Genomic DNA, 26314 nt, shown 5'->3' on the forward strand with positions numbered 1-26314 from the left:
GTAAGAAATCTAAATGCACAGAAACAAATATATGTAGTGATTGTCTGAGAGAAAGTGGTGTTAAGGTTGGATTGTACATTATATTTATTCAAGGCAAATAATCAGTGTACATTTGATTGTCTCAGGTGTAATTATGCTCCTAGATGGGCCTGTTCACCTATTCTGTTTGAAGCATAATACTTTTATTTGAGTCTAACTTTATTTTTGCTGTTGGGTGTTCTTAATAAAGTTCAAATACCATTTTATACAAATATTCTGGTAGTAAATTGTGTCTTGACTCAGAAATTCTCTCCAAATGGGCAAGATAATGGGATGAAGATATTCTTTTGTTCTTCACTTTAGCAGAAAGGAGAAAGCATTTTGCTTCTTTGGGCTTTGTGAGCCTGCCAGAAAAAAAATAAAGCAATAGCAGCAAGTCCTAAAAGAAGGCAGTCAGTGCTGTATTCTTGCAGGTTGTCCTAATTGGATCAGGTAGGGCTGGTGGTAGACAGAGCCAATAGACAGATCATTCTCACATACTTTCTAATATTGCAGGGACCATTTTATCCTGGAAGAAATAACGGATAAACCTGTTGTGACCTAGGCCCAAGTAGTTATTACTAGACACAATCAGTCCTAAGCAAACATATTTTATTAGAACAGCTGAGAATGAAGTAATTCTCAGCCCAAATTAAGTCCAAAACAAAGTCCTTCATAAAAAGTCCTTCGGCCTTATCACAAACTTTTGTCTTCTTTGGCACCCTGCCAAAGGCTTTTCTTGAACCCCATGAAGTTCAGAAACAGGAGACAAGAAACAATTGTAGCAACGTTGCTTTCCTATAAAGCAAGACCCAAGAGCCGTTGCTGCTCTTTTAAGCCTTATGGGAGGGGCCAATCATCTCCTGGCCTTACTTCCAAGTCGTCCTTTTTGCTTTAGCTGCTCTTATCTTCTGGCAGCTCTTCATATGTGTGCACTAGGAACAGGGTCCTCCTGTTCCTCTGCCTCTCTGCTGTTCGCCTCTGGAGGCTCCGGAGCCCCCACATCTTTCCCGGATGGCCCTGGCCCCATCTCTGCCTCCAAAGCAGAGCCCTCGTCCGGGCCTTCCCCTGACTCCAGGACTGACCCATTATCCTCCCCAGCCTCCTCACAGTCAGAGTCTGGTGCCAGCTCCGCAGGCTGCTGGCGGACCACAACAAAACCTGAAAAGAAGGCAAATCTGAGAAGTTCCCGATAAAAAATGTGATTATATTTATAACTTTCATTTACAAAGAAAATTCAAAAGCAAACCCAAGAAAATAATTAAATAAATCTAAAGGAAAGCATTCTGAAATCAAGGATATATATTATATTTCTACAGTATACCTACAAAAATATACTATATGTCCCATGATAAAAGACATATGGTCACTATAGGTGACTAGGTACATGTGAGAGATGGAGTTTGCATCCTTGGAATAGAACCATTATATAAAAATGGGCCTGCTGTAAATAGCTAAGTACTATAGTGAGAAACGGCTGTATAATACAAAAATGGCAAGAGAAAAGAAGTACAGGTTTAAGCCCTGAAGCAGCACTTATATATATATAAAGAAGGAAATAATACCGTAAAAACCATTCTTTATCTTACTAAGATGGGGGGTATCTGTAATAAAGAATATGTTCTACTTGCCAAATCTCTTTAATTTTCTCTATAGCCATTCAGATGTTTTCTCAAATCTTATTTACTGTATTTGCTAATACGATTTGCTAATTATAGTTTGAATATTTTAGATTATATTATACATTCATGTGAAAAAGAAATTACACCCTATTTTATTCTATGGTTTTATATATCAGGACATAGCGAAAATCATCTGGTCCTTAGCAGTTCTTAAAAGTAGATAAGTACAACCTCATATGAGCAACAACATATGACATATTACACCATGCCATCATTTATTTTACAAAAGGAAAGCCAAAATGGAGAAGCAATGTATGAAAAAGAGACCTCCTCCTGACAACCCTGCCAAACAAACCATACTTACACAGTCTTTCTCTAATTATACTGTCAGGAACATTAACATAATAATATATTATATATATATAACATAATAATAATAATAATAATGCATAAGCGCACAAACGTGCCTACCGTTCCTGTCCTATTGTTTTTCTTTTCTTCTTCATATATATATGTGCTTATACCTCCTTATATTTACTTATATATGTGTTTATATATTATATAATCTTTTGTACCTACATATATTGTTATGACAAAATTAAATAAATAAATAAAATAAAATAAATAAATAAAATAAATTTAACATACTAACTGAGGTCCATAGAGTGTGAGATATACATAACTCTTACCGTTTTCCTGAGCAATCCACGTTTTGACCTTGGGTGAATTTGCTGGGACATCCATTCCTGGGAAGGTTGGCAACTGTCTTGAATGTTTTCCACTTGTGAATAATATTCCTCACTGTAGAATGATGGATTTTAAATTGTTTGGAAATATAACTGTTCCCAGACTGATGAGCAGCAACAGTTGCTTCTTTAAGATCATTGCTGATGTCTCCATTTTGACTTTCTTTTTGTAAAATAAATGATGTAATATGTCATGTGTTGTTATTCATCTGAGGTTGTATTTACCTATTTTTAAGTACCAGATGACTTTTATTATGTCCTGCTACATAAAACCATAAAACTGAAAGAGAGTGTACTTTCTTTTTCACATGACTGTATACAAGTAGTTCTCAACTTACAACAGTTCATTTAGTGACCGTTTGAAGTTACAATGGCACTGAAAAAAGTGACTTATGACCATTTTTCACACTTATGATCGTTATAGCATCCCCATGGTCATGTGATTTACATTCTGATGCTAGACAACTGACTCACATTTATGATGGTTGCAGTGTCCCAGAGTCATGTGATCCCCTTTTGCGACCTTCTGACAAGCAAAGTCAATGGGGAAGCCAGATTTACTTAACCACTGTGTTTCTCTAATTTAACAATTGCAGTGATTCACTTAACAAATGTGACAAGAAAAGTCGTAAAATGGGGCAAAATGTACTTAACAAATTTCTCACTTAACAACATAAATTTGGGGCTCAATTGTGGTCATAAGTTGAGGACTATCTGTATTTGTGGTTTCCCCAATTCTGGAAAATTGTCTTTATATTTGTATACATATTGTATATTTATTCACAGCAGGAAAAAGCACATATGTAATATGGCAGTTAAATGCTCTTATTATCAAGTTTATTTCTTTAAATTGCTTCTCTTAGTCAATATTCTGTTCCATATATTCTAGGCATACAACTGTAGTAGAAATCATGTTAAGCTTCTCCTGTAACTTCCTTAAAAAAATGAAACTCAGAGCAACAAAATGCTTCATCTACACAGTAATACATAACATCTGTACTGTAAACAATGCTTAATGTGCCTGCTGTATAGTTCCAACATTATGTAAAGTATAAATTAAGTTCCCTAGGTATTTTAGGATTTATTGTTTGCTGATCTGTACATTTTTCTTTGTGAAATTCAAATAAATTGACAGTACTTATTTATTTCAATTTTTTTCAGAAATCCTAAAGCAGCTAATCAAAGAATAAATAAGAAGGTCAACAATGATGCATCACTTCGAATTCAAAATTTGTCTATTTTAATAAGACAAATTAAATCATATTATCAGGTGTGTGATTTATTTCCTTTAAAACATGTTTTAAACATGTTTACATCTGTCCTGAAAGAAGGGACAATGACTGGATAGCTAAAGCTTGTCATAGTATAAATGGTTAATAATCTATTTATATTTTTGCTTTGGCAATTCAAAGAAACATTAATTATCTTGATTATAACTTCGAAGTCATTTTTGAAAATTTCAAGGGTAGACGGCCAATCAAATACATCATTAAGAACTAGAGTTTACTTTTTTCCCCCTCCCTCTCAACTCCATATTTTCTGTTACTTGTTTAGACTGTATGCCCGAGAGCAAGATTGTTTTTTTACTGCTTTGTACTCAGGCCCATGTTGAATTATTTTATGAACTGAAGAGTAGTATGAAATAATTTTTTGTTCTTTAATCCATTCATTTTATTTTTTCAATTTATATGATCATGCAATTCAAAATGGCTTTTAACAAATTTAAAAACAAAGATAAAAGCGCCAAACAAAATATGTGCTAATTATGACTAATTTTCATCTCTATGAAACATCTTTCAAAGCTGGACTCAGTATCTTGGCCCAGTACCCTCATGAACAGCCATGCCTTCAGTGCTTATATTATATCATCTGTAGCTATGCCATACATAATTGAGTGCATATTCAAATCTTAAAATAAAAAGCTTACGTTAAATCTTAAAATAAGGAACTTATTTCTAATATTGGTCATTTAAACTTCTGACATAGGTTGTTTTGAATATGTATGTTCCCTAACATTAACTTTCCTTAACATTCTGTAATAGATTTTCTAGATTTTCTTGTTTAACATTAATTTTCTACGAGGCATAAACAATAATATGAACATAAGAGTGTCCAAAACAAGCAATAAATCAAAGAATATCAATGTATAAGAAAAATATTTGCAGAAGAAAACAGATAAGTAAAATATTCTAGGCCTTTCATCTTTTACAAAAAGTGAAACCTGATCCATTTATATATCATGAATTAAAGTTATGGTTTCTTGGAGTTAATACAATATTACGCTTATAAATAAGGGATAATTTCACTGCTTATTTTAATATAGTCAGTTAAGGTCAGATGTTGCCAGAAACATACAGAAAGTTCAGCCTCTGTATAAATTTTATAAAAGTTACAAAAGTTAAATCTGCTTCCACAGGAGACATTGCAGCAATTGATCATGATGCCTTTGCCAAATGTTTTAATAATTGGAAAAAATCCCTTTTCAGGTAAGCATTGCAACTGGTTTAAAATAAGCATACTGTAATATATAATTGTTATTTGTTGAAGTTGGCAAGGAAATAGTTATTCTCAGGTTAGAGAGGAGTATTATATAAATAGATCTTATTGGGTTTATATCACCTTTAAACAATAGCTAATTATGCTTTGATTCAGAAAAACAGGAAAAGCTTTTATGGTATATATAAGGTTCTATTGCCCTGCTTTGGAGAAGCTGTGTTTTATTATTTTTTCTAGTAAATTTATAATGTTATATCTGTGATTTTATTAGATGTAAACAGGTTTTTGAATATGGAATTAAATACTTAGTCAAGAATTATTTCTGTGCCTATCCTGAATCTGGCAATCACAGATATTTATTAATAATGTTGTATATGTTTTCTAACTGTACATGCATTGTATATTTGTGCAGGTAGTTCTCGCTTAACAATCATTTGTTCAGCAACTATTAAAAATTATGATGGTGCTGAACAAAAGGATTTATGACCCATGGCCAAACTTAGGGCTGTTGCAGTGCTCCCATGGTCAAGGAATTGCGATCTGGGCAACCCGTTCATACTTAACACAGGTTGCTAAGTGCCTCGTAAACATATGATTGCCATGTGCACTCCTCCCAAGTGACTTCCCTAGAAAGTCAATGTAGAAGCAGGGAATATCTCAAGCTGCTGCCACCTGCTGAAAAGACTTCCTCTGTTTCTTGGGAGCTGGCTGAAAAAGAGCTATCGTGAAATCCAAGAAGGAAATCCTGCTTTAATTTTTGGAGGGACTTTCATACTAATAGCCGCCTTGAGAGGAAAAGCACTGCTTGGCAGAGAGACTCCATCTCACATGGGACAAAATCAATCCGTCAGATAGTTCTTTTGTTCTCAGTGTGGCTGAGTGAATAAAGTTCCTCAAAAAGGTCCCTCACAAAACTTTTCTTGTATTTAATGAATTTGGGTAAGAATTAACTATTCATGGATTACAAAATAGTGTGCAGAGCAACTCTAGAAATAATATTTTAATTATTTACTCTATATAATTAAATAGTAAATATAATATAGTAAATATAGAAAACTGGAATATTTATTTTATACAGATAATCCTCAATTTACCACAGTTCATTTAGTGACCATTCGAAGTTTACAATGCCACTGAAAAAAGTGACTCAAGACTGTTTTTCACACTTAAATCGTTGCAATATCCCCAGGGCCATGTGATCCAAATTCAGACACTTGGCAACTGACTCATATTTATGACAGTTGTAGTGTCCTGGGGTCATCTTTTTGTGACCTGACAAGTAAAGTCAGTTGGGAAGCCAGATTCATTTAACAATCATGTTACTAACTTAATTACTGCAGTGTTTCACTTAACTGTGGCAAAAAAGGGGGTAAATTTACTTAACTATATCACTTAGCAACAGAAATTTTGAGCTCTATTGTGGCTATAAATTGAGGACTACCTGTATTCTGCCATCGCCTGTGGATATAGAGTTAAATGAATTTCTTAAGACTAAATAAAGATTTATATAGTTACAAGTTATATCTATCCCTTAGTTATATAGAAAACAGTTCTGTTTTGTTCAGTATTGAGAAAGGAGTAGCTTATCCTTCAACTTCTCTTACATCAAATTGCAATAGCAGGCATACGTCTTAATATGGCACAAACCACTGCTAACCCAAAAAATTATAGTGTGGGAAAGGAAAACAGAATATGTTCAATATTACTGAAAATGTAAACCAGCATATTGTTTTAAAATATTTTTAAAAATATTTTCAGAACAAGGCACTGAAGAAGTAAAAAAACTCCTCCTACTTCTGCTTGGTTGTGCTGTTCAGGTAGGTCTGCTAATTTTTTGAACTACTTATAATGTTTATTTGAGTGATAATTACAATGTTATCTTCCTAGTCTTATATATAATTAAACATTGCTAACATTTTTTCTGCTAAGATTATTTTTTCTCTTGAATGTTTATGGTGCAGAAACTCACCAAATAACATTACATGTTTAAATCCCCTAGATTGGGAAATACCCAAGAACTCTATACAATAAAAACAAGAAATGGATATCCTAATCCATGAAAAGGTTGTTGTAAGACTCCAATAATACTGTTAACAAGGCAAAAAGACACAAGTGCTTGTTAGAGCTTCAATGGATAGTGCTATTCCGAAGGTCTGTTTTTAGGGAGTTAGTGTATATTATAAGGAAGGTAGTCTTGTCATGTTGCAACCATGCCTGAGCAAAGGGGCTAAAGCATTTTTGATAGCCAATCTCAATAAAAATAGTTTAGCCTTTCTATGGCATTGTTTTCCTCATAAGGAAGGGATTGATGTTTATAGCCACTAAATCAGGGATAGAGAATATGTATCATTCAGCAGAACAAGCCAATATTGCCAGTAAGCAGAGAATGTGAAAGTTATAATTTAGCAACACCTTAATCGTCTCACATTTCCCATCCCTGTTCTAAATAAAGTTCTTCAAGTAAATTAAAGATAGATCCTTCAATAAAAGATGTAGAAATGAGGTTTTTGGAATCAAAGCTTAATAAAATGAGAAAATAACTATACAGTTTCTACTGTACTGCAGTACAGCAGATACTTTTAAAATAGATCTATTGATCACTGTTTTAATCTAGCAGAGAGCTATGATGGCTGGTGCTTATTGGGAGTAGGAAGGCAATATGTCAAACTTAAAGGAGTTGAAAAAGTACAATACATGATCAGGGATAAATAAATCACAAATCTTCCTGTAAATATTCATTTTATGCTGATGTGTGTTTATTAGGTATTTCATGTGTACTACATTAGTAAGAAAAAGCTGAAGGATGTTATTGTATTTTGTTTAGCTACCTATAAAGTAAATACTAATTAAAATTTATATTTAGTGCCAGAAGAAAGAAGAATTCATTGAAAGAATACAGAGTTTAGATTTTGATGTAAGAGCAGCTGTTGCTGCCCATATACAAGAGGTAAATATCTTGTTTATTATTACAAAATCCTAAATTATTAAAAATATTTTAAAGGCAGTCATATGTCTTGATAATAATTTATTCTGCAGAATGTTTACTGTATTTGAAAAAATTATATAGACACTTTCTTATTAAATAAAAAAGATCAGCCATTTCTTTCATAGGATTGATGAGCTTATGCAAGGAGCCAAAGACATGAAGCCATGGAGAAGCGATTGAAAAGTTGTTAAGGCAACAACTATAGAAATATGCATTAAACTCAGTGACTTCTTTTAGAAAGAGATCAAACTGGCTTGCCTCTGACTTTCACACGTATAAATGGAAGAGAGGGGAAAACATAGGCAGACTTACAAAATTTTGTTACTTTGGCCTATCTCAATAAAGTATAGTTATACCTTCTTCTGGAGCTCCTGCCTCATATGATTGGTGCATTATTAAAACAATCCATCTCCTGGATCTGATTGTTTACTGATGTTTTTATGGGATTATCCTGTTGATTTGGAGGTCATCCTGTTACTTCAGCAGTTGATTTATGGAAATCACAGATTACATATCAATAAAACTGTACCTGGATGTCCTATTCTCAGAAAGCCAAATTGATTCTTTCTAGGAAATTAAATGTTGAAAATTATACATTACTTGAATTCTTAGTATGAAACCCACCAGGTTTATTTGGTTTGTGTGTACCTTGAAATATTAAATATGTTAGATCAAATATGAGAAGTTGGAGTTAATTATAATGAGGTATTGAGTAGCACTGCTTCAGTCTCATTTGATAAGAAGGTATCACCAGGAATAATCTTGTCTGTGTATTGTTAAACTGGAACAAGAAAGAATGATGGTTAGAGGCTTAAGCAACAGAATTAATAGTGGTCCATTTAACTGAGGAAAGATGAAAGAAGCTAGGTAAGTTTTCACCTGAAGAGAAGATTGAAAGAGGTGAATTAACAATATTTTATTTATTTTAAAATTCTATGAACAAGGATGTTAATTGAAACAATTTCTTAAAAGGGTTAAATGTAAACAAAGCATACCTGCCTTGGCCATTATAAATCTCATTCAAAACTAATGAAAATTCAGTTTCTATGGTAATTCAATTTTCACAAAAATAAGCAATTATATAATTAAAACTAAATCCCATTGAATTCAATAGGACAGCAATTCTGTAAGGCAACACATCAATTTAAGAATTACTTTTTCTGGCCATGAAGATGGTCCTCTATGAAATTCAGTTAGCTAAGATCAATATAAGCCTATATAATTCATTATATAAATTAAAAATACATTAAAAGAAGAATGATTGAAAGGGTTAGACAACATCCTTTACAATCTCCAGAAAAAAAGCCAATTTATCTAGTGGTTAAGGCACCAGGCTAGAAACCAGGAGACTGAGTTCTAGTCCAGCCTCAGGCATAAAAACTGGCTGGGTGACTTTGAGCCTCTCTCTCTCTCCGCCAACCAGCTTCAAAGGGCTGTTGTGACGGGGAAAATAGGAAGAGGAAGGATTGAAGTATGTTCACCACTTTAAGCTATTTATAAAAAAAACAAGAGAACGAGGTGGCTGGATGGAGTAACTGAAGCAATAGGCATGAGCTTAAATGAACTCCAGAGGATGGTAGAGAATAGGAAGGCCTGGAGGAACATTGTCCATAGGGTCGCAATGGGTCAGAAACGACTTCGCAACTAACAACAAAACAAAAACAAAGCTGGGATTAAAATAAATAAATAGATTAATGGTGTTTGTGCTAGTTGAGGCTGCATGGAGATCATGAAAATAGCTGGACCCAGCTATTTTGGGAAATTACCGTCCAGTCTCCAACCTTCGCTTTTTAGCGAAGGTTGTAGAGAGTGTGGTTGCATGGCAGCTTCCCCGGCACCTGGAGGAAGCTGTCTATCTAGACCCGTTCCAGTCCGGCTTCCGACCCGGTTACAGCACGGAGACGGCTTTGGTCGCGTTGGTGGATGACCTCTGGAGGGCCAGGGACAGGGGTTGTTCCTCTGCCCTGGTCCTATTAGATCTCTCAGCGGCTTTTGATACCATCGACCATGGTATCTTGCTGCGCCGGTTGGAGGGATTGGGAGTGGGAGGCACGGTTTATCGGTGGTTCTCCTCCTATCTCTCCGACCGGCCGCAGACGGTGTTGACAGGGGGGCAGAGGTCGTCCTCGAGGTGCCTCACTTGTGGGGTACCTCAGGGGTCGATTCTCTCGCCTACCCTGTTCAACATCTATATGAAGCCGCTGGGTGAGGTCATCAGTGGTTTCGGGGTGAGTTATCATCTGTACGCTGATGATACTCAGCTGTACTTTTCCACCCCGGACCACCCCAACGAAGCTGTCGAAGTGCTGTCCCGGTGCCTGGAAGCTGTACGGGTCTGGATGGGGAGAAACAGACTCAAGCTCAATCCCTCCAAGACAGAGTGGCCGTGGATGCCGGCACCCCGGTACAGTCAGCTGCATCCACAGCTGACTGTTGGGGGCGAGTTAGTGGCCCCAAAGGAGGTGGTTCGCAACTTGGGCGTCCTCCTGGATGGACGGCTGTCCTTTGATGAACATCTGGCGGCCATCTCCAGGAGGGCCTTTTACCAAGTTCGCTTGGTTCGCCAGTTGCGTCCCTTCCTTGACCGGGATGCCTTATGCACAGTCACTCACGCTCTAGTTACGTCTCGGCTGGATTATTGCAATGCTCTCTACATGGGGCTGCCCTTGAGGTGCACCCGGAGGCTGCAGTTAGTCCAGAATGCAGCTGCGCGAGTAGTAATGGGAGCCGCTCGTGGCTCCCACGTAACACCACTGCTCCGTAGTCTGCACTGGCTTCCTGTAGTCTTTCGGGTGCGCTTCAAGATTTTGGTTACCACCTTTAAAGCGCTCCATGGCTTAGGACCCGGGTACTTATGAGACCGCCTGCTGTTACCCTATGCCTCCCACCGACCAGACGCCTCCCAGAGAGGGCCTCCTCAGGGTGCCGTCCGCCAAACAATGTCGGCTGGCGGCCCCCAGGAGTAGGGCCTTCTCTGTGGGAGCATCGACGCTCTGGAATGAACTCCCCCCTGGCCTACGTCAAGTGCCTGATCTTCGGACCTTCCGTCGTGAGCTAAAAACATATTTATTTATTCAAGCGGGACTGGCATAAATAGATTGATTTTAAATTGGGTTTTATTAATATTTTAAATTTTAACTTCATTTTAATTCTCAGCCATTTAGTAATTGTTATATTTTAATTCGTTTTAATTGTATATATCCTGTATTTTATTCTGGCTGTACACCGCCCCGAGTCCTTCGGGAGAAGGGCGGTATAAAAATTTAATAAAATAAATAAAATAAAATAAATAAATCAGAAAACGTAGTACAAAGACAACACTTCATTACTTCTCTAGTTGATGGTAGGTGTGTGTTCATTAGATTAAACAAGAATAATTTTATCCCTTACTGGGATATGTCCTTTCTCTTTATGCACAGAGGTAAGGAAGATAACATACCAGAAGATAACATACCATACCAGAGCTCTCTGAAGGAAATTTGAAAATAAAAATGTATATATTTTAGGTAGTATATTAAAAATTCAGCATATTCCAAACAGAAATAGAGCACTCTATAATAATTGAAAACATTGATTATTAAAAATAATTATCCAGTGCTCATTAATTAATCCTGTCTACAGAATTAAGATATGACTTCAAATGCATAGGTTCTTTTTTCCTGGCAAGCTGAGTTGGAAGAGAAGTTAGAGAAATCATTAATAGATGAGAGTTAATTTCTAATTAGAAATTAGCAAAAAATACAATTTTAGAAAGTTAAGAGAAATGATAACCTTCAAAGGTGAATTGCAGAATATTTTTAAAAATAGATTAAAATGCACATAATTTATTCATTAAAACAAGCTTGAACTCCAATCTTTTTTTTACATTTAGTTATATTTAATTAGTTCAAATTTAGCAATCTAATTATTTAAATATAATAGTTTTACATCAGTGTTATTTATTCTTTGTAGGTAACCCATAATCAGGAAAATGTGTTTGATCTCCAGTGGATGGATGACAGTGCTCTGGCACAAGATTATATTGAACCTCTCCTTAAAAACATGGCATTGCATTTAAAACGACTTATAGATGAGCGAGATGAGCATTCTGAGGTATTAATAGCATTTTTTACATTTTATTATTTAGGATTTTGTTAATTAGCAATGAAATGAAGAAATAAAATAGCGAAGTAACAATTTGGAAAATCTGAAGGGTTTTACTTAACTGATTTTTATGTCATAGACTATCATAGAGCTTTCCGAAGAACGAGACTCTCTTCATTTTCTACCTCATGCATCAGCAGCACAATCACCTTGTGGATCTCCAGGAATGAAATGCACTGAAAGCAGACAACACTTATCAGTGGAATTAGCAGATGCCAAAGCAAAGATTAGAAGGCTTAGACAAGAGCTGTAAGTACATAATAAAGAATAATTATTAGAACTGGTAAACACCAGGACTCTCCAAGGGCAATTGCCCTCCTGCAAGGAAGCATTTGTTCCTTGGACCTTGCAAGTATGTTTTCCAGCTTGGATTGGCAGGAATCATTTATTAATTTATTATTAGAGTTTTACACTGCCTTTATTTTGTAATAGCTAAATATTTTTAAGGTCTTAACAAAACCGTCAACCTGCAGCAAATGAATTTTTTCCTTTAGAAACAGAATTAGTATGTTTGGCTTTTCACACCTTCTACTTTTGTAATAGTTATGATATAAAATTCAGCATATTCCAAACAGAAATAGAGCACTCTATAATAATTGAAAACATTGATTATTAAAAATAATTATCCAGTGCTCATTAATTAATCCTGTCTACAGGATTAAGATATGACTTCAAATGCATAGGTTCTTTTTTCCTGGCAAGCTGAGTTGGAAGAGAAGTTAGAGAAATCATTAATAGATGAGAGTTAATTTCTAATTAGAAATTAGCAAAAAATACAATTTTAGAAAGTTAAGAGAAATGATAACCTTCAAAGGTGAATTGCAGAATATTTTTAAAAATAGATTAAAATGCACATAATTTATTCATTAAAACAAGCTTGAACTCCAATCTTTTTTTTACATTTAGTTATATTTAATTAGTTCAAATTTAGCAATCTAATTATTTAAATATAATAGTTTTACATCAGTGTTATTTATTCTTTGTAGGTAACCCATAATCAGGAAAATGTGTTTGATCTCCAGTGGATGGATGACAGTGCTCTGGCACAAGATTATATTGAACCTCTCCTTAAAAACATGGCATTGCATTTAAAACGACTTATAGATGAGCGAGATGAGCATTCTGAGGTATTAATAGCATTTTTTACATTTTATTATTTAGGATTTTGTTAATTAGCAATGAAATGAAGAAATAAAATAGCGAAGTAACAATTTGGAAAATCTGAAGGGTTTTACTTAACTGATTTTTTTTTATGTCATAGACTATCATAGAGCTTTCCGAAGAACGAGACTCTCTTCATTTTCTACCTCATGCATCAGCAGCACAATCACCTTGTGGATCTCCAGGAATGAAATGCACTGAAAGCAGACAACACTTATCAGTGGAATTAGCAGATGCCAAAGCAAAGATTAGAAGGCTTAGACAAGAGCTGTAAGTACATAATAAAGAATAATTATTAGAACTGGTAAACACCAGGACTCTCCAAGGGCAATTGCCCTCCTGCAAGGAAGCATTTGTTCCTTGGACCTTGCAAGTATGTTTTCTCCAGCTTGGATTGGCAGGAATCATTTATTAATTTATTATTAGAGTTTTACACTGCCTTTATTTTGTAATAGCTAAATATTTTTAAGGTCTTAACAAAACCGTCAACCTGCAGCAAATGAATTTTTTCCTTTAGAAACAGAATTAGTATGTTTGGCTTTTCACACCTTCTATTTTTGTAATAGTTATGATATAAAATTCAGCCTGAAATAAGATTTAAGATATTAGGAACTGGGTACAGGTAGTCCTCTATTTACAACCATAATTGAGTCTAGAGTAAACCATTGCAGTCATAACTCCAGCTTGATTTTACCACTGCTTTTACAATGGTCTGTAGTTGTAAGTCAGAATTCAGTTTATCCAGTGGGTGTTTTTTTGTTGGAAAATGGCAAAAAAGTTGCAAAATGCGATCACATTGACCATAGGTCATTGCAGCTAGTCGGTTGCCAAATGCCAAGATGAAATCACATGATTGTGGTGGTGGTGTAACTTAAGACATGTAATAATCATAGCTTTGAACAGATGTTAAGGATGGACATAAGTTGTGGACTATCTATAAATTGTCGTTGACAGGAGTACATTCATTGCCTTAGGAACTTTTTTTAAAATAAAAACACGGGGGGATTATTATTAAACGTTATCAAACTGAAGTAGTCTTAAATGCATGTTTTGTAAACAATTCGTTCATGATCTTACTCATGTATAATTTTTCAATATACCTGTTAATTATAATTGGAAGCACTGTAGCTGAACATATTAAAAAAGACTTAAAATGTAAGTATTCTATGGAATGAATAAAATTAAGAATAAAAGTGATGAAATGATATGGAATGAGGCTGAAAGAAGATAATGCCGGAAGGATTATTTTAATATTTGTATCAAAAAGATAGTTTTATGTTAAGGAGTGGAATTAAACAATTCCTCTCCAAGAAAAGGAAAAGCACCAGCGTGCCCCCCCCCCAAACCCAATCCACGATGTGTGAGAGGCATGTGCAGATAACAATACACGGCACATTAGTCTGGAACTGGTGGGCGGTTAGAAAATTTTACTACTAACAGAGATACGAAAGTGGGCGGTAGGTATAAAAAGGTTGACTACCCCTGTGTTAAATAATAGAAATACTATTATGTTGAAGAAGGTGTGACTAGAGAAATGTTAAAATATGGATGTTGTTTGCTTATGAAATAATTCTATGATTTTTTAAAACATGTCTTCTGTGCTAAATAGAATAGAATAGAATAGAATAGAATAGAATAGAATAGAATAGAATAGAATAGAATAGAATAGAATAGAATTTTATTGGCCAAGTGTGATTGGACACACAAGGAATTTGTCTTGGTGCATATGCTCTCAGTGTACATAAAAGAAAAAGAAAGAAGGTAGAAGATATATTATTTTTATTGAGATAATTTGCAAATAAAGAATATAAAATGTAGATAATAATAGCTAATGAGAACAGAAATAACTTACAAAAATAAAGGCTGGGATTAAGAGAACAACTATGTAGAATAAAGTATAAATGTAGAAATAAGAAAAAAATAATGGAAATAGATAGAGGAGATAGAACTTAGCTCTAATGATATTTAGAAAAGCCATAACAACATTAATAAAATCAATTTTTGATTTAATAAAAAAAAATTGCAGTCGGTGTCTTCTGATAAAAATACATATGACAATAAGGATTTGTGATGTCTCTTTTGATATGCCTACGTTAGAGGTGTGGTGGCTGGGAATATGAATATGTGTATACTTTTATATGCAGTTGATGCTGTACTATTTGCTGATATCCCAGATGATTTGCAATGAACAATAAATATATGGTGCAGTTTGGAATGTTGACTTGAAAATTAGCATATTGGACGCCAAGATAGTCAGATTTGATATGGAAAAAGAAGTGGACAATTCTAAATTGTACATAAATGGTTAAAAACAGAACATGTAATTGAATTAATGCACTTTGTGTGGGCTCTCTTGCTAGTTAGTAACTGTTTTAGATTAAGCAAATGCCTATAAGCAAGAAGAGGCCTACCACCCAAGTATCTGTATGTTTGTTGTAAAATACATATGTGCACATTCCTTTTTAGAAATTTTGGATTTCTTATGGATTACTGCTGTAATCCTGCTGTATAAACATGCATTTAATCTCAAAAGGTTAAAATAGTTTAGAAGTAAATCTGAAGGAACAGATTTTAAAAGCATTTGTATTATAAATGTAAAGTAAAAATAGCTGTAATTTCCCTGTTCTTCTTCTACCTATAACTGAACATCTATGCACATTCAGTGCTTTTTGTTTGTCTGCTTATTAAGTGATACTCCTGGTGTGGGTATAGGCAAAAAAACTATGTAAATTCTCATCAGTAAACTCAGATTTAGAATATTTCAGAAAGCTAAACTTTATAAGTAAAATGAGACAACTGTTTAATATCACATGTTTAGTTAAAATAGTATTGTGTTTTGCTGATGGAATTATTTACAAATACATGCCAGCTAGTGGGAAATGTTGCAGCCCTTATTAGGGATACCTACTCAGTTTTCTGCATGACTCTACAGATTTTTTTCTTTTTACGACCCTGTAATCCGTTTTATCAGGGTGGTGTTAGAGTGACTGAATGGAGCTGGGCATTTACTGGCCAGGTGCCCTTCTTAACATTATGTGGAGATATTTTCTCTTTGCGTCCTGGTAGAGAAACATCTGTCCCTGCCTAGGATTGAACTCTCAACCCTTCCGAGTGGGAGACAAGCTTCTTTATCTCTAGGCCACCTTGCCGTTCAATGGCTTTGTATACATCTAACAATATATTTGTATACTATCAAAACACAGAACTTTTTTTTAAAAAAATAATTTTGGAAAAAAATAGATATATAATATATAACTTGATAAGAACATATTTATGCTTTCGATCAATTTTAACCTGTGTTGAGCCACAGCTGTGCTACAATTATGTAGGTTCCAGCTTTCTTTTCCCATGAGTTCTATGTGCTACAGACATGTTTGCCATTAACAGTGGGAGAGTGTACCTTTGTACCAGAGCCTAAGGTTACTCAGTGATTATAAATGGTGTTAATGTCCATATCAGTAAAATTCCTGAAGAGTCTGCAATTCACACACATACTTGTTTGTACAATAACTTTTTTAATATAATCCAAGACGATAAGTTTCATGATTATCAAAGTTGTGTCCTAACTTTGGTTTGATAATGCAATGTATATTGAGGTTTCTAAATCTGTGGCAAATTAATTACACAGTGATGTGAAATAGGAGTTTAACATACAAGTTTCAGAATCATAGTTAAATTCAGTCTAGCAATGAAATGAGTTTAAGATTGCCACCTGTTCTCTGCCTGAAGGGCCTGTTTCTAATCCTTAGCTGCAATTGTGCATATGAAATGCTTTAAGCATTAGATAAATGCTGCAAAGTTATGGCCAATTAAGCCATTATGGTGCTTGCTGGATGAATAATACAGCAGGGTGAAGAGCCTTAACGTATGCTTGTCCTCTGATACTAAGGTCAAATTTTCTGTATTTGTTCTGGACACAGAATGGCATAGTAATTTATGGTAATAAGGTTTTTCCGTTGTAATTTCCTGTCAAAATTTGATGCTGAGAAAAATTTCTAGACCCCTTGAAATTGCAAAGCTCTTAGGTACATTTTATTATTTCACTGTGGATATGATATGACATGTTTCATTATTAGAATTGTACTGAACTGTAGTATAGTAGGCTGGGCTTCAAATATTGTTTTGAGAAAAGAGAGGAGCATGAAATGGGAACATTTATATGTAGAGCCAGCGCCTCCATCCCTTACCCTCCTACACACACATACAGACAAAGACCAACAGTCTATTACAAGAGAGTTTTAACTGGATCATCTAAAATGGGCAAAGTATATTATTATGTCTATTTAATTACTTTTTTATTTGAACAGAATATATTTTTAAAAAAAATTAGTCATGATGAATACAAAAATACAAAAAAGAGATACCATTTTTGATGACTCAGATATTGGGTGTCTGTTAAAATGAGCCTAGGCAAGATATTCTATAAACAGCTGCACTAGGGAAGTTAATGCAAATTGCTGTTATTAATTTGACTGACATATAATAGCCTAAATAGTGAACATTGGTGTAGAATGTATAATTAAAAACAATCCCATTACACTTAACTGAATAGCTCATTGGAAGTGTATATATTTCTGAGAATATTTTTACATTTTACCAATATGTTTGCTTATTTACAAATAACATTTTTGCCTATAAAATGCTAATATCTTTTAATGATTGTCAGTGCCGTTCAATGTGCTGGTATGCGAAAGTAATTCCCATTCTGTATATTTTAAATAACATTGCACTTAAATTGGATACAAAGCATGGTGGTTGAGTAAATATTTATGAGAAGCTGTGGTTTGACATAAGAACTGTCATTATTTAAAACAGGCCCTACATTGAAAAGTTCATTAACTCCAGCTTTGATATTATGTATAAAATACATGCTGTGCAATAGTATACATATAAAATGGTTGAATATTTTTATGTTTGGAACTTGCATTTCTGTAATTTGAAAATGAAAGAAACATTTTTGACTGAACATTTCTATAATTTCTGATTTAAATAGGATGTCTTGCAGATAAACATGTTTGCTCTTATGAAAATATTTCAGTTAACTTGATGAAAAGCAAACATATATTAACCTATTGGAACTCAATTTTAATAATCTGATTCCTTTGAGCATGACAGTAAAGAATAATCCCACTGCCCAGTTTAAGCTTCTCAGAAAGAAAAATCTGAGTGATAAAATAATATTATCTTGGGAAAAATGAGTTTTCCTTAACCTGAAGATTGTACTGTAGATTTCTGTTATAGAAAAATAACACAAATACATATCCGAGTAGAGTAGAGAAGTGTAGAGTAGAACAGAACAGAACAGAACAGAATTCTTTATTGGCTAAGTATGATTTGACACATAAGGAATTTGTCTTAGTGCATATGCTCTCAGTGTACATAAAAGAAAAGATACATTCGTCAAGAATCATAAGGTACAACACTTAATGATAGTAATAGGGAAACAGTCAATATAAATCTTAAGGATACCAGCAACAAGGTTACATACAGTCATAAGTGGAAGGAGATGGGTGGTAGGAATGATGAGAAGATTAATAGTAATGCAGACTTAGTAACTAGTTTGATAGTGTTGAGGGAATTATTTGTTTAGCAGAGTGATGGTGTTCGAGAAGAAACTGTTCTTGTGTCTAGTTGTTCTGGTGTGCAGTGCTCTATAGCGTCGTTTTCAGGGTAGGAGCTGAAATAGTTTATTTCCAGGATGTGAGGGGTCTGTAAATATTTTCGCAGCCCTCTTTTTGACTCGTGCAGTATACAGGTCCTCAATGGAAAGCAGGTTGGTAGCAATTGTTTTTTCTGCAGTTCTAATTATTCTCTAAAGTCTGTGTCTGTCTTGTTGAGTTGCAGAACCAAACCAGACAGTTATAGAGGTGCAGATGACAGACTCAATAATTCCTCTGTAGAACTGTATCAGCAGCTCCTTGGGCAGTTTGAGCTTTCTGAGTTGGTGTAGAAAGAACATTCTCTATTGTGCTGTTTTGATGACGTTTTTGATGTTGGGTGTCCATTTTAGGTCTGAGATATGGTAGAACCTAGAAATGTGAAGGTCTCTACTGTTGATACCGAGTTATCTAGTATTGTAAGAGATGGTAGTATGGGAGGGTTTCTCCTAAAATCCACTACCATTTCTACGGTTTTGAGTGTGTTCAGTTCCAGATTGTTCCGGTCGCACCAGGAGGCTAGTTGTTCAACCTCCCATCTGTATGCAGATTCTCGAATGAAACCAATCACTGTTGTGTCATCTGCGAACTTCAGTAGTTTAACAGATGGATAGTTTGAGATGCAGTCATTGGTATATAGAGAGAAGAGAAGTGGGGAGAGCACACAGCCTTGTGGGGCCCCTGTGCTAATGATTCTGCTTAGCTTCACCTGCTTAAGTTCACCTGCTGTCTGTTAGGAAGCTTATGATCAATTTACAAGCGTGTTGAGGTCCTGATAGCTGATTTAGCTTATTTAGAAGAATGTCTGGAATGATGGTATTGAATGCTGAACTAAAGTCTACAAAGAGGACCCTTGCGTAGTCTTTGGAGATTCAAGATGTTGTAGGATGTAGTGCAGAACCATATTAACAGCATCATCTGTTGATCTATTTGCTCAATATACAAATTGCAGGGGGTCTAACAGCGGATCCATGATGGTTTTCAAGTGGGACAGTACTAGCCTTTCAAAGGTTTTCATAACTACAGATGTTAGAGCAACTGGTCTGTAGTCATTCAGTTCTTTGATGGTGGGCCTCTTCGGCACTGGGATGATAGTAGAGTGTTTGAAGCAAGAAGAAACATAGCACATCTCTAGCGATTTACTGAAGATATGGGTGAAGATGGGGGCCAATTGGTCAGCACAAACTTTTAAGCAAGAAGGAGTTATCTTGTCTGGCCTGGAGCTTTTCCTGGCTTTTGTCTGCGTAATTGGTCTTGCACTTCCTTTTCTGTGATCACTAGGGGCTGTGAACCCAATGGGATGGGGTCAGTTGTAGGAGGCTTGGCTGTTGTTACTGTATCTGAGATGGGGGTTGTGGAGATAGGTGCTGTAGTTTCCTTTTGAACCTGCAGTAAAACACATTCAGGTCATCTGCCAGTTGTTGATTTCCTTCAGCCTGGGAAGGAGGTTTGCTATAACCGGTGATATTTTTAAGAATTTTCCACATGTTTTCTGGTTCATTTGCTGAAAACTGATTCTTTAGCTTTTCAGAGTAGCTTCTTTTTGCTGCTCTGATCTCTCTTGTTAATACATTTCTGGCCTGATTGTACAGCATTTTATTGCCTTTTCTATAGGCTTCCTCTTTGGAACGATGTAGCTACTGAAATTTAGCTGTGAACCAAGGTTTGTTGTTACTGTATATTCGCAAGTTCCTGGTCAGTACACATAGGTCTTCATAGAAGCTGACATATGATGTTACAGTATCTGTGAGTTCATCTAAGTCTGCAGAGGTACTTTTGAAAACATTCCAATCAGTTCAGTCAAGGCAGGCCTGTAGCTTTAACTTTGCCTCCTCAGACCAGGTCTTCACTGATTTAATTGTTGGTTTTGTGGTTTTAAGTCTTTGCCTTAAGCAGGTCCAAGGTGAATCATGCAATGATCAGAGTGTCCCACAGCTGCTCGTGGTGAGGACCTATAAGCATCTTTTAGTGTTGTGAAGCAACGGTCTAAAGCAAGGATGTCCAAACTTGGCCCCTTGAAGAGTTGGCAGCTGGCTGGGGAATTCTGCAAGTTGAAGTCCACCACTCTTCAAGGGGCTAAGTTTGGATACCCCCGGTCTAAAGAATTCTTGCCTCTACTGGGACAATTGACATGCTGAAAGTATTTTGGTAGCTCTTTCCTTAAGTTTGCTTTGTTTAGATCTCCCATAATAATGGCCAGTGAATCGGGGTATTTGGTTTCAGCTTCCATAATCTGGTCAGATAGAGTTCATAGTGCCTTGTTTACACAGGCTTGTGGGGGGACATAAACAGCAATTAGTAGAAATGAGGAGAACTCGCATGGACAGTAAAGAGTTGATAAGTTAAGACTCTAGGTTTTCATCACAGAATTTATATATTATAGTTATATCCTGAGACCTTGTTGATATATAAGCATAAGCCTCCTCCCTTCTTTTTACCTGATGATGTGAGGGATGAGAGCAATTATACAATAATTGGAACAATCTTTAGAGTCACCCCTTTTCAGCAGTAGAATAAACACTGAGGATTTCCAATCCTGTGACATGTGTTGATTTCTCAAATTTTATGGCACAGGTGTCTAATGACTGTGAATGATACAGGGATGGTGTCAACAATAGGAGTCTTGTGATTTGGCAGTTGGCTCATTGCCCATATGATCTCTTCCTCAGTGATGGTCTGTTCTATTTCAACTTCTCTTTCTCCTTATCATAACAAAATACAAAGAGGCTTTCTGAACCCTCCACAACTGTTCCCAATCACTCTTTCTCAAATTTCTTTTAAGGAGCCTTAAATAAAAGGCCCAAGAAGTTTGCATAAACTTTATATGTTTATATATTTCATTTCCCCCATCCCCCATGTCAGAACTTTGCTGATTCACTTCAGGCTTTCTGAGGGAAAATGGAAAGCTTTAGAAGAGAGGGGGTTGAGGAAAATCCATTGCATGAGCAGCTTTTTTCAAGGTACTACTAGGGGCCTCTGTTGTATCTAATTTACAATTGCAAATTCTTCTACTGCGTCACTGATATCAAACAATGATAATAAAGAATGGCTATTATAAAATATTTTGGCTGTTAACTGCCCTGAGTCCTTCAGGAGAAGGGCGGTATACAAATTAAAATATTATTATTATTATTATTATTATTATTATTATTATTATTATTATTATTATTATTATTATTATTATTATTTTCTATTTTGATATTAATGTTTCAAAACTGAAACTATGTATATATTATTTTAAATTTTGTATGCCATAATCATTTTAGAATATGTAACCTGATACTGAATTGTAGAATTAGGAATATGCAAAAGTTGTCCATTATCAAACTATTTCCAAGTCTTGCTTTTCTGGAAACTGTCAAATCCCAGACAGAGGATAGAATAGGAGGAAGTGCAGGATAGTCTAGACTAGAGCAGGGATGCCCAACCTCCAGTTCGTGGACCATCACTGGACTATGGCATGCCAGAAACAGGATCACACAAACAAGCAAAGCCCCATCTGTGGGATGCAGGCAGCACACAAAAGTATGTGCCCTCCGGTCCACGGAAAAACCTCTCTGCACAGAACCAATCCCTGGTGCCCAGAAGGTTGGGAGTCACTGGACTAGAGTGAAATGAAACGTCCCAGAGTTCTCCAGAGCAGTCAATTCCCATATTAATTAATTTTGCACACTCCTTGTTGAATATTTAATCTAACTTTTATTAAATACAGGAGTAAATGTGAAACTGGATCCAACAATAATACTAAATTGCCACAAGATTTGTAAGCTAATATTAACTATTACTGTATAATTGGAAGGGGAGGGATAATGTGGAGAAAATATTGCTTTTGAAGGACTCAAAAAATACTTATCTATTACTCAAATTAATCAAAGCCAGAATCTATAATGACGTTCTATATAACTGGTTTTTCCAAAGAAGAAAATTGATTAATTTGAGCTGTACATCTGCAGGGAGGATAGACTGAGGAGCTATTGTTAGAGAATAATGAAGTATGGGAATAATCTATATAAATCTTCTCAAGCTGTGGTATTAATTAGGAATTCAACTGTTGTTAATGAGCAAGTACACAAGTTTCAATATTATTTAAAATAAGTAAGAAAATTTTTAAAAAGGCAGCTTCGGGAGAAAGCAATAATTAGGAACAGAGATTTAGAGAATTCAGAATTTATATGCTTTCTTTGTCTTGTGCATTTGCTCTCAAGCTCTTTTTCAGATTTGAAGTACTTTGATGTAACGGGAGGAAATCAAGAGAGGAAAAATCACTAGAGGGAAGGAAATTATTTATTTATTTATTTATTTTATTTATTTATTTTGTCACAACAGTATATATAAGCATAAGCATGAAAGTAACTATATAATATATAAGCATATATATATAAGCATAAGTATGTAATAACTATATTGATTGGATATAATGAAAGAAAACAATAGGACAGGAACGGAAGGCACGTTTGTGCTCTTATGTAATAATAATAATAATAATAATAATAATAATAATAATAATAATAATAATAATAATAATAATAATAATAATAATAATAATAATTTAATTTTTATACCGCCCTTCTCCCGAAGGACTCAGGGCGGTGAACAGCCAAGTAAAAACAATACAGTATATTACAATAAAAACTATTTAAAAAACTTATTCGATAAGGCCTAAATTTAAATATAAAATACATAATATAAAATATAAAATAAACCCCTTTTAAAACAAATTAAAAACCCCTATCAAGCCAGTCCTGCTCGGAAGAATAGGTACGTCTTCAGCTCGCGGCGAAAAGTCCGGAGGTCAGGAAGTTGTCGAAGTCCTGGGGAAAGCTCGTTCAGAGCGTAGGTGCCCCCACAGAGAAGGCTCTCCCCCTGGGGGTCGCCAGCCGACACTGTTTGGCTGACGGCACCCTGAGGAGACCCTCTCTATGGGAGCGTACCGGTCGGTGGGAGGCATGTGGTAGCAGAAGGCGGTCCCGAAGATATCCCGGTCCTATGCCGTGGAGCGCTTTAAAGGTGATAACCAACACCTTGAAGTGCACCCGGAAGACCACAGGTAGCCAGTGCAGCCTGCACAGGATTGGTGTTATATGGGAGTCACGAGTGGCTCCCTCTATCACCCGCGCAGCTGCATTCTGCACCAACCAAGCCTCCGGGTGCTCCTCAAGGGGAGCCCCATGTAGAGAGCATTGCAGTAGTCCAGGCGAGAAGTGACGAGGGCGTGAGTGACTGTGCATAAGGCATCCTGGTCTAGAAAGGGGCGCAACTGGCGGACCAGGCGGACCTGGTAAAAGGCTCTCCTGGAGACGGTCGCCAAATGATCTTCAAAGGACAACCGTTCATCCAGGAGAACACCCAGATTGCGCACCCTCTCCATTGGGGCCAATAATTCGCCTCCAACAGTCAGCCGCGGTTGCAGCTGGCTGTACCGGGATGCCGGCATCCACAGCTACTCAGTTTTGGAGGGGTTGAGCTTGAGCCTGTTTCTCCCCATCCAGACCCGCACGGCCTCCAAACACCGAGACAACACTTCGACAGCTTCATTGGGGTGGTCAGGGGTGGAAATGTACAGCTAGATGTCATCCGCGTATAGTTGATAACTCACCCCAAAACCACTGATGACCTCGCCCAGTGGCTTCATATAGATGTTGAACAGGAGAGGCGAGAGAACCGACCCCTGTGGCACCCCACAAAGGAGGTGCCTCGAGGTCGATCTCTGCCCCCCTGCCAACACCGTCTGCGATCGGTCGGAGAGATAGGACGAGAACCACCGAAACACGGTGCCTCCCACTCCTAAACTCCCCAACCGTCGCAGCAGGATACCATGGTCGATGGTATCGAAAGCCGCTGAGAGATCTAGGAGAACCAGGGCAGAGGAATAACCCCTATCCCGGGCCCTCCAGAGGTCATCCACCAACGCGACCAAAGCTGTCTCCGTGCTGTACCCGGGTCGGAAACCGGACTGGAACGGGTCTAGATAGACAGATTCATCCAGGTACTGGGGTAACTGATGTGCCACCACACTCTCAACAACCTTCGCCACAAAGCGAAGGTTGGAAACTGGACGATAGTTACCTAAAACAGCCGGGTCCAGGGAAGGCTTCTTGAGCAGGGGCCTCACCACCGCTTCTTTCAAGGCGGTGGGAACAACACCCTCCCCCAAGGAAGCGTTGACAATTCCCTGGAGCCAGCCTCGTGTCACGTCCCGGGTGGCCAGCACCAACCAGGAGGGACACGGGTCCAATAAACATGTGGTGGCATTCAGCCATCCCAGCAACCTGTCCATGTCCTCAGGAGCCACAGGATCAAACTCCTCCCAGATGGTCTCAACAAGACTAGCCTCAGTCACCTCGCCCGAAACTACCCAATTTTGGTCCAGACCATCCCGAAGCTGAGCGATTTTGTCAAACAGATACCTGCTGAAATCCTCAGCACAACCCTGTAAGGGATCATCGCCCCCACCCTGGTGTAGGAGGGAGCGAGTTACCCTAAACAGGGAGGCTGGGCGGTTCTCTGCTGACGCAATGAGGGTAGAAACATAGGTCCGCTTGGCCTCCCTCAATGCCACTAGATAGGTCTGGGTGAAAGACCTAACTAGTGTACGGTCAGCTTCGGAACAGCTGGACCTCCAAGCGCTCTCTAGGCGTCTTCTCCGGCGCTTCATCTCCCTCAGCTTCTCGGAGAACCAAGGAGCTGGTTGAGACCTACGCCAGGTCAGAGGCCGCAAAGGCACGACACGATCCAAGGCTCCTGTCGCGGCCTGTTCCCAGGCCGCAACAAGCCCCTCGGCCGAGCCGTGGGCCAGATCGCCAGGAAACGGCCCAAGCTCCATCAGGAACCTCTCCGGGTCCATCAGTCGCCTGGGACGGAACCAACGCATTGGTCCCGTCTCCCTGCGGTGTTGAGCAGCGGTCCGAAAGTCCAGACGAAGGAGAGAGTGATCTGACCATGACAAAGGTTCATTAGCTAATTCTCGTATTTCCAGATCACTCAACCACTGTCCAGAGACAAAAATCAGATCCAGTGTGTTTCCCCCAACGTGGGTGAGGCCGTCAACTAATTGGGTCAGGTCCATGGCCGTCATGGAGGCCATGAACTCCCAAGCCGCCGTTGACGACATACCGGCTGATGGCAGGTTGAAGTCCCCCACGACCATAAGCCTAGGGGTATCAACCACTAACCCGGCTATCATCTCCAGCAACTCAGGCAGGGCTGTTGTCACGCAGCAAGGAGCCAGGTATGTGATCAACAAGCCCACCTGTACCCTACGTCCCCACTTCACGTAAAGGGATTCACAACCGGCTATCTGAGGTACAGTGGCCTCCATCGGCTCTAGACTCTCCCTAATAATGACCGCCACCCCTCCACCCCTACCTTGGGCCCTCGGCTGATGAAATGCCCGGAAACCCGGTGGGCACATCTCCACCAGAGGCATCCCTCCTTCAGTGCCCAACCAAGTCTCCAAGATGCCCATAAGGTCCGCAGCCCCCCCCT

At 37.3% G+C, this 26314-nt stretch overlaps 1 protein-coding gene across 1 annotated transcript in view; it reads left to right on the forward strand.

The window, feature by feature from the left end:
- The window catches only part of CCDC88A (coiled-coil domain containing 88A), a 93866-nt gene that overhangs the window by 10487 nt on the left and 57065 nt on the right, over window positions 1-26314 (forward strand). The window contains exons 3-8 of the mRNA XM_058164806.1: window positions 3548-3656; window positions 4803-4872; window positions 6641-6699; window positions 7746-7829; window positions 11820-11960; window positions 12091-12260. Coding sequence (XP_058020789.1) covers window positions 3548-3656; window positions 4803-4872; window positions 6641-6699; window positions 7746-7829; window positions 11820-11960; window positions 12091-12260 — 633 coding nt within the window. The remainder of the gene's footprint in view (window positions 1-3547; window positions 3657-4802; window positions 4873-6640; window positions 6700-7745; window positions 7830-11819; window positions 11961-12090; window positions 12261-26314) is intronic.

Source organism: Ahaetulla prasina, chromosome 1 (assembly GCF_028640845.1).
Source record: "Ahaetulla prasina isolate Xishuangbanna chromosome 1, ASM2864084v1, whole genome shotgun sequence".
Taxonomy (NCBI): Eukaryota; Metazoa; Chordata; class Lepidosauria; order Squamata; family Colubridae; genus Ahaetulla; species Ahaetulla prasina.